At 40.8% G+C, this 9963-nt stretch overlaps 1 protein-coding gene across 1 annotated transcript in view; it reads right to left on the bottom strand.

Moving 5' to 3' along the window:
- Window positions 1–9963, bottom strand: part of LOC112161948 (B-cell linker protein) — a 29771-nt gene that overhangs the window by 7731 nt on the left and 12077 nt on the right. The window contains exon 3 of the mRNA XM_024297514.2: window positions 2897–2943. Coding sequence (XP_024153282.2) covers window positions 2897–2943 — 47 coding nt within the window. The remainder of the gene's footprint in view (window positions 1–2896; window positions 2944–9963) is intronic.

The raw sequence follows: 9963 nt of genomic DNA, 5'->3' as shown, positions 1-9963 counted from the left end.
TACTTTAGCTTATCCGACTGACAAACTACACAACACTTTAAGCTAATTCCGCTCCCGCGCCTTCCTTCTTCGCGCAACTTTTTACCGGATCTCTTTTTCTCTGCGCCTTCTCACATATCCCTCCGCCTCTCTCTCTGAGTGACCAAGGAGTACTTTAACCCATAGACTGTATATAAAATAACTGGACAGAGCAAGCCCCCCTACTTCCGTGTTCCATATAGGAAGTACCACTGGGTTCCAAAAAGGCCAAAGTCCCATTGACTTACATTGAGAAACAGACAGTTATTTCTCAGTCATTTTATATGTCAGAATAATCATTCTTCCTCTGCTGCTTTCTGATTAACTTCTTTTTTCTAATCCTAATTTTTTTTTAAAGATTTTTTCCCCATTATCACAAATTATTAGTTATAAATTGACCAGTCAGATGGCTCAATAAACGTTTGTGGGTCTGACGTCGAACGTCTGGGGGGTTTGATTGACAGATGACGGGTAGCCAATGGGAGCAGACTTCATCAATGGGTCCGTGAAGACCTTTTAACACCTACTTTACAATTCAACAATGTACCAATCATTGTCCTACTGTTGTTTTCCTCAATGGAATGTACCGATGCAGCAGTTTAAAACAACAAGAGGAGCATGCTGTCGACATTTTTAGATGAGGATTTACTCTGTAGAAATAGATTTCACTCTGAGGGTATGTGCTTTGAACTTTTTTGTTTAACGTTCATTTTTCACTTTTTTTTATTGTAGCTTATAAATTATAAGTTGCATATATGCTCATAAAATCACCAACCAAAGATTCATCTTCGCCGCACTTTTCCAGCCTGAATTAGACGCAGCTGTCTGAGGAGCGCGAGAGAAACATTAAAGGACCTGATCGTATTTTCGAACAGAAAAAAGATCCAGCTGTTCACTTGTTAGGATGGTTATTTTATTTTAAATACCGCTGAACGCGCTTCTCACGTGCATCTGATCAGACTGTAACCTGGCCGCGCATGTGAAGAGACGCGCATGAGGGGGTCAGCAGCGTCACCCAAATGCTCATTTTATCTCGCCAAAAAGGAATAAATGTAAGTAAATCCCAAAGGACCGCTGACAGAATCAAATGTTGGGATGGTTCTCCCTCAAAGGCTTCAACAATGACTTGTACAATCAGCCCAGTCTCAGTAAAATGCGTGCAAATGCCACGATTTGGGAAATACCGTGTATAATATACGCCAAAACCGGTTTTTGCGTGCATATAATACGCGCGGTCCTAAACGTGTTAAAATGTGTTTTCCACGATTGACACGTCCCCTGGTGGAGGCGTGAGCATCACAGACAGCCCCACAAACGAACAATTTGCTTTTCTAACCCTAACCATAACCGTAATCCTAACCTTAACCAGGAACGATGTCATTTAGAAAAGAGCAGAGAGGATTTCTGACCACGTGATCAAAACGAAACCTAAAAAGTGGTGTATATTGTACGCCGGCGCAACCTATTCTCTACCGTTGCGTATCATATGCACGCAAAAAGCGTGTTTGGCGTATATTATACACGGTATTTCAGAGTGCAAAGTCGTGGAATATGTACGCATTTTAATGAGATTGTGTTGCAGCAATTCTCCCGAGCCGCCGTTATTGAAGCTGTTTACATCCGCGGTCACGTGGTAGAGGCGTGGAAAGAGGCAGACGGTTGCAATAAACTCACTCCTGATTGGCGACAGAACTTCCTGTAGATTCCATGACTCAGCTATGACTCAGACCAATCGCTGGAGATTGTTTGCAAATGGCAGTATTCGTTTCAGGAAGTGACGGTGAAAGCGGTGGCCTACTTTCGCGAGGAGAGGAAGTAATGCATTTCCATTGGGGGACCTCATTGCTCGCTCTGTCCATTATTTTTACAGTCTATGGATGCTGATCAGAAATGACTGGTGCTAAATGAAAGAAATCAGTGTATTTTCTAACTCTTTCTGGAAAGTAGTGAATTACTGATGTAAAAAATGAACAATATTTCAAATCATCTGTAGTTATGTGCGTTATTGTTGCCTTAAGAGGTTAATTTTATTTATTTCACAGGGACAGAAAACATTAAATTATCCCAGCGGCTTTTTATCTGTTTTCCTCTGACAGATGTTAAAAATGTATATAAAAGACATGTTGGTAAAGATCATACTAAAGGGGGAGAGGCATATTAAAATTCAACCCAATGTTGAGGACAAACCCATTTTCCATACAGTCTCACCCCACCTGCAGGAGCCTAGTCTCGCCGCCAATCCAGGCGGCAAACACACCAAATGATAGAAAATCTTTCTTGCATTTTAAATTAAAGTAAATCTGGTGCAGTTGAAGGATCTGATTAAATACAGGATGTTTTATTTTGAAAGGAACATGCTATTGTCAAAGTGAAAGAAGTTCAATTTGTTATGAATGGAAAAACTCAAATGTAGAGAACATTTCAAAGTTATATTTCATAAATGAATGTCTTAATGACCTCAAAAACATAAATAAAGCATATTTTTCTAACTTTGAGGTAAAACTTTGAGGCTCTCTATAAGTTTTGGTCCAAAAGAACCTGGATCAAATGGCTTTCTCAGCGTTAAAGATTGCAGACCCCTGATCTTATTAATACTGAGCTATTGCATCATGACACGCTGTAGCTGGGTTTAAACTGTTGGTTTCATTTAGCCAACCCAACTACTGATGGGTGAGGGCGGGGTACAACCCAAACTGGTCACCAGTCTGACACAGGACCACACACTCACACATACAAGTTTTGGGGTAGTGGAGAAAACCCACACATGCATGGGAGAGCATGCAACGGTAAATAATATGGAAAAAACATCCAATTCCAGCTACTCTCACAAAAACAAACAAGAAGAAAAGGAGTTTAGAAGAGCAAAAGTTTTACTCACGGTTGGTAAATGAGACTAAACTTGCTGAGGTCACTCTCTGATAGATTCTAAAAACACAAATAAACACAACAATGAGAGTTCATCTCTGATCCTGTGGTGTAAAATGAAAAGTTCATGAAGTTTCAACATCTTTAACCCTTTAACCCAGGGGTAGGGAACCCTGGTCCCCGAGAGCCAGCTTCCTGCATGTTTTCCAATATACCCTGCTCTGGCATGGTCTTATTGGCTAGACACACCTGAACCAGGTAATTGTTTGCGGCCTTACTTGTGACTGATTACCTTCTTCAGGTGTGTCCAGCCAATAAGAACATGCCAGAGCAGGGATATTGGAAAACATGCAGGAATGTGGCTCTCGAGGACCAAGTTTCCCTACCTCTGCTTTAACCCCTGAGGCGTTGCTCGGTGACGATCATCACAAAATCTTAAACGTACTGTAACTTTTCAACTGTTAACACCATAATTAGTTGAGTCCCTTTTCTCCTTCAGAATCTACCAGAATTATCGTGTTAATGGTTAAAAAATGACAGCAAATCAAAGAACCTAAACACTGGAGGTGTTAAAGGGTTAAAAGAATCCAAACATGATACAGAAGAGCCAGAACTGCATTATCCAGTATCAAACAGCAGATGGCAGCATCTCAATTCCTTCTGAAGGTCTCAAGCTCTTTCAGAGAAGCTGCACTGACAAAATCATGAAACATGAAGAGAGATTTTAGGTTATCAGGTGTTTCATTTTTTGGACTGTGTAATGTCAAAACTAAAAATTTCTGAGCTCAAAGAACCTCAAATCCGGAATAAAAAAACAATAATGAAAAGTGCTTGTTTCAATGTTTTCAGCAGGAAGTGCAAAAGTCTGGTTGTTGTGTGTCATTTTGTCACATTTTCCCGTTTCTAATGAAGAAAAAAAATAGTGATTCCTAAAAGGGAAACGATTACCATAAAATATGCAGCAAATTTGGGCAAATCATGTATTTCCCTCTTCATTCATTGTTCACCGCTCAAGGTCATTACTTCTCTCTTTTGTTTTAAAACACTGTAGTATAATGAAGACCATGGATAACCCGTTTAACAGAGCTTGAAGTTTGGAATTTCAGGAGGTGGAAAATCACCTGAACAAGCAGAGGAGTCAGACCAGAAAATGGTTGTAATGTCGGATAGCACAGTACAGGACAGACTTGCAGACTCCTGTGTTCTTCTTTATAAAACCTGGTGATGCTTTACATTTCTGTGTCTGTATTCAGGAAAAAAAGATTGCAAACCTTCTGAGCTGATTCTATTGTTTGTCTATCTATGCATGAACTGTTTACTGATGAAGCTCTACCACCTTCTAATATATGAACCTGGACTTCATGGATGCAAATTCAATTCCTCCTCTGGCTTCCAAAAAAAATAAATAATAATAATCATAATAATTAGCTCATTGACTTCCACTCAAAACATCAAAAAGTCACCCTCTGTGGAAACACAGCTACAACCACCGCGTTGACTCATTTGTAGGAGAGTCAGTGCTTGGTCAAATAAAATCCTGAAGGTTGCAATACTTCCTTCTTGCAGCTGAAGACCACACTTTGATGTAAAGTTGTGATGACTGCCTACGCTGCCACCCCACCAGGGTAGTAAACTCCTGCACCCTAGATATTATCAGTTCATATCATGCATACACTTTTTGGATCTTTATTTTTTAATCATAAAAACACACATTTGTTTGGTTTAAAATATAACATTTATTGACATATACTTTCATGAAGTTAATATTATGTTGTTTCTTGAGTTAGTGGTGCTGTCGCTGCTGGAGCCACCATGTCAGGCCTGACACAAGAAAGCATGCTGGTCCGTGGGCCTTATCTTCAGCAGGGAGCTAGTTGGACTGTACCATTGCTAATGGGAGAACAAACTCTTTTTGTGTTGGATATTTTTTGCCTACTTCTAGTTAATCTTCATTAATTCTTGTATTTCTGTATGATAATTTGCAATAGTAATTTTGTTTGTTTTGTATTTTGTAGCTTGTCTAAGTCTTTTTTCAGTTATTCCTAGTTTGTCTAGGAACTAGTTGGTTTGATCCGCCATTATGCCCGTTCCCTTGTGTTTTCAATTAGGAAAAATAGGTGACATTAATATAACATAATTTTCTGAATTGTTTCAGTGTAAACTGTATCCGTATATATGATCATATATTATCTTTGGAACAATAAAAACAAATTATTTATGAAATATGAGTTATTTATGTGAACTCTTTTCTACCCAGAAGTAAAATGTCTTGATCTCTGAGGCTCTGAGGTCTTTCACTCCCTGTGGGTGCCATCCATTTCATGACATCATCATAGAGCTGGCCGTGGTGCAGCGGTAGGTGGGCTGGTCAACTACTGATCGGAAGATTGCGGGTTCAATTCCCGCCTTGCCCTCATATGTGTTGAAGTGTCCTTGGGCAAGACACTGAACACCAAATTGCCTCTGATGGAAGGTTGGCACCAGTGTTTGGCAGAGGAGCCACCACCAGTGTGTGAATGGGTGTGTGTGGGGGTGAATGTGTGTGTGACTATGAAGAGCTTTGGGCCCTCAGAGGAAGGAAGAAGGGTAGAAAGTGCTATAAGCTGTTTACCATTCAGTAGCATGTCTGTGTTTGGCCCATGAAAAAAATCAACATCATCCAAACTTTTGCAAAGATGGATGTGTATACAGTATATCTGTCTTTAGCCCCGGGGTGTTTACAAGGGAAAGGTGTTTCTTCCTTAACAGACAGAATGGTGATGGTCAACCATCTTCGCTGTTATGTAAATCATTTTCCTGAAGATAGGTGCACCTTTTTGTCTTTGCTCAATAATGCATGTTTTAACCAGTTCCTCTAATTCATCGCTGAATGTACTTTTCTGTATGCCACCGCATGAAGTTTCTTGGCCATTGCTACACTGGCTCACAACACAAACATCACAGACAGCTGGGGTCTGCACAACTGTGGACGAGCTGGAGAAGGGGTCTTAAAAGACCCACTATCAGAGACCGTGTCTGAAGCTACAAACGCCCGTTAGACCCGGTGGATATTTGAGATGAGACACAATTATAAAATGTATGATATTGTGTATATAAAATGAACGAGTTCAGTTGATCAGCACTAGCTGTTTGTGTTCATCTGGGGTGATGGTGGCAGTCCAGACTCTTTCTGGAAGGGGCTGTTCCCCACTTTGTGAGGTCACATAGTGAGGACCTGCTCATATTCGTGGATTAGGATGGGCTGGTGCTCAGAGTGCAGGTTTTTAGAGGATTATTCAGAAATGAGTGAATAGATCAAAATACCACTTTGGAGCTCTTCATAGTGAGGATTGAACAGTATAATGCACTGAAAAGCTCAGAAAGTTTAAGGGCCCATTATGTTCATCTGGGCATTTTTTTTAAATAAGGGTATTTATTTTAAATAAAACTCTTGCCGTCCTTGCATTATACCGCTCAGTCCAACATAAAGACATTCACAGAATTTGTAGTTTTTCCACTGACCCAGAATGTATCTAATTGCAGCACAAACTCCACCACAACACAACAATATTTGCATACTGTAATGTGAAGAAGCTGGAGATGAGCATCGTAACCCTTGTGCTATCCTAGGCATGTTTACATTAAGAGTGGGGTCATCTGGAGCCCAAAAGACAGCAAATTGAGGTGGGGCGTGTCTGTAATGAGCACAATGGGAGGGGCCTGCAATGATGGTGATGGAAGAGGTCTGTCCAAAGGTGGGTGGGAGGGGCTTATCATGTGGGGGAGTGGGAGTTGCCAGTTATGAGGGTGGGTTAATCTGTTTGGTTCCATGTGGACAAAAAGTACAAAAGTTTAGCAAATGAGAATGTACCAACTTCACTAATACTAGCTACATTTTTAAGACGTTTCTCTACAAACAACAAACAAATGGACAGCGTGTCATCTCAAAACATACTGATTGAACCCTTTAACACTTGAGGTCTCACCGGTGACGCTTAAACACAAAATCTTTAACATACTGTAACTTTGCAACCGTTAACACGATAATTCCAGTAGATTGTGAAGAAGTCTTCATCAGAATCAACTGGAATGAATTTGTTAACAATTACAAAAAATACAGTAATCCAAAGAACATAAACACTGGAGCTCTGGTGTTAAAGGTTTAAATGCTAGCAAACATCCATCCATTTTTCTAAACCAGCTTAACCCCCTTTTGGGTCACTGGAGAGGATCTCAGATGCTGTTGGGACCCAGTCAGGATTTGAACTAGGAACATTTATAGTTGTGATGAGAATGTTGATCACTCTCACAGTACAGCCCAACAGTAAACATGAAAGTAGAAATAAAAGTTAAACATAAATGGTAAATACACATGTAAATGTTGTATGTTAAATATCAGCAGTAAATTTAAATTTTAAATCAAAAAGCTTGGAAAATATGGTAATTTGGCCACGAAGTTCAGCTATCCCTACAACGCTGTATTGACATACGCTCCAGTCAATCTTCAGTTTAGAATGTGTTTGAGCTTGGAACAACACAAATTAAGTTAATTTGACTCATAAGAACAAGTCTACTCATTCCGCCACAGCAACAAGTCCCTGATTTGAATCCCATCTGGGACTTCTCTGTGAAAAGTTTGCATGTTCTTCTTCTGCATGCTTGGGTTTTGTCCAGACACTCCGGCTTCCTCACACAGGCCTAAAACATGCTTCATAGGAAGATTCTAAACGGTCCCTTAGGTGTAAATATGAGTGTGCTCTCACGTCTCCATGTTGTCCTGTGATGGACAGACGAACCCTCCAGGGTGTACCCTGCCTTTGTGCAACAGTTGATGGGATAGGCTGCAGCATCCCTTTGACTCTAAAAGGAATTAAGTAACTGGATGTAAAGTATCTCTCTCTGGGTGAGTGGAGAGTTCCAGCCTCAGATGAAGCAGTTTAAGGATTAAGGAGTCTTGTTCAGGAGTGAGGGAAGATTGGAGCGTGAAATAACAGGTGGACTGGCGCAGTAGTCATTAGATTTCACAAAAGAGGAGTAAAGTCAGAAAAGCACAGCACTCAGTTTGTTATTTGATCTTTGTACCGACACTCATCTGAGATCAAGAACTCTAGTTAATGACTAAACAAAGGAGGAACTGAAAGAGTTTCCTGCACATGATGGCTGGGCTTCCTTAGAAGGTGAGGACCTCTCCAGAGGGAGTAAAGCTGGAGAGAGCTCAGGTCTGGATGCCTCCTGGATGCCATCCTGGAGAGGTGTTCTGGGCATGTCCCACTGGGCAAAGACTACCGGGAAGACCCAGAGCACGCTGGATACGCCCCTCAGCTGTCCTGGGAACACCTCGGGGTCACCCTCAGACGAGCTGGAGGAAGTGGCTGGTAGGAGAGAAAACCGCGCGTCTATGCTTTGACTGCCTCTGCGACCCGGACCCAGATGAGCAGAAGAAGACAGAAGGAGGAATAGATGATGTCACTGGAAGCACACCTTGCAGTGCTGCCAGTCCATCTGCCTTTCTGGCTCTTTTAGTTTTGTCCGCTTGAAGGTCACTCTAACTGTACAGCAGTGTGGGCGTGGTGGACTTCTCGGGTGATTCCAAATATGTGCCAAACATTTGATTACATTAAGGTTTTGAGTCAGCAATTAGATTTAGCATTTCACATATTAAGCATTCACATTTCAAAATTCTGCTGATTTTTAGATTTAGCATTCAAATCAGAACGCTTTTAACCCTTCTGCTCTCCTTGGTTTGTTTGCATAAAAAGTGGGGTCATCTGGACCCACAAGACAGTGCACTGAACTTTTTTTAATCATTGATTTTTGAGTTTCATTAATGTCCATGACAGACATAAAATCCTGTCCCCCTTTGTCTACATTTGTCATGGAAGGAATCACACATCAATATGTGGTTGGAGTCATCTGGACCCCAAAGAGAGCAGAAGGGTTTAATGACTTCAGCACCTCATCACGATAGAAGTGGGTGCATTTACATGTGGTTGCTTTTGAAGTGAATCTGGTTGGAAATCAGCTCACTGGTCCAGCAGTAACCTGGTCTCTACATCTCGACTGCTTCAGCTGAAGGCTGACTTTGGTTCCTTGAAAGTATTTTTGGAGAAAGTGGATGAAAAGTCAGATCTAATGCCAGAGGAACCAGGTTTCATCAATCCATCCCTACAGTCATAGAAATCAGGTTTCCATTTGAGTGATATGATTTCTGAAAAAATCTGGTACTAAACTCCAAATACTACTTTGTGACAGAAACTGAAAGAGACTCCTTTCAGACTGAGGAGATTCATGTTTTCTAGAAGGGACTGCAGCCTGAACCAAGGGTTGTTAAGGTGACTGCAGGAACCAGTCTGCCAGGTCTTCCCAGGTCAAGTAGTTTTCCTCTGATGCTTTATACTCTGACAGTTTGCTGCTCAACACAAAACAGGAAACATGGTCTCTGTGGTATTTTAAATCTAAGGCTCTTCGCTGGGATGATGAGGTAGAGTGGTTTACTGGCAATACATCAACGGGAAACCCTTTAACGTTTAAAATGTTTTATTTAGTCTCATCTTGCGGCATAAAAAAGTAACAACTGCTTTTGATGAGGTCATTATATGACATTTTAAGGATTTTTAATGCACTTCGCCTCGTCCTTCTCTAGCACAGTCTAAAACATGCTACGTTTAAAAAGTGTCTTTCTCTGAGAGGTCTTGTTTTGTGAGCTAAAACTGTAAAACTGATCTCATAAGATGAGTGGTTAAGGTGAACGTCAGAAAGTTAAAAGCTGCCAATTTTTGCCAATGTTTTGATGGAGAAAAAAAAAAAGTTGCAAGAACCGTGCTGACAGGAAATTCAACATGCTTTGACTCTAGGGCTGCCACAAACGATTATTTCAATAGTCGACTAATCTCCGACTATTTTTTTCGATTAGTCGACTGATCGGTTCGTGCGGCGACTGGATGTAAAACACTCATCTTAACCATTAATTCATAAATCACAAGTAGATCGCTTGAAAGGGAGTGGAAGGAAGTCAACTTATATAATCCCACCCCGACTCGACCATTTTCTCTACATGAATTATCAATATCCGGTTCAGGACTTAATATCAAATATTAATAA

Source organism: Oryzias melastigma, linkage group LG15, assembly GCF_002922805.2.
Source record: "Oryzias melastigma strain HK-1 linkage group LG15, ASM292280v2, whole genome shotgun sequence".
NCBI classification, from domain to species: domain Eukaryota; kingdom Metazoa; phylum Chordata; class Actinopteri; order Beloniformes; family Adrianichthyidae; genus Oryzias; species Oryzias melastigma.
The sequence above is the reverse complement of the archived record's forward strand: the minus strand, read 5'-3'. Positions and strand labels throughout refer to the sequence as shown.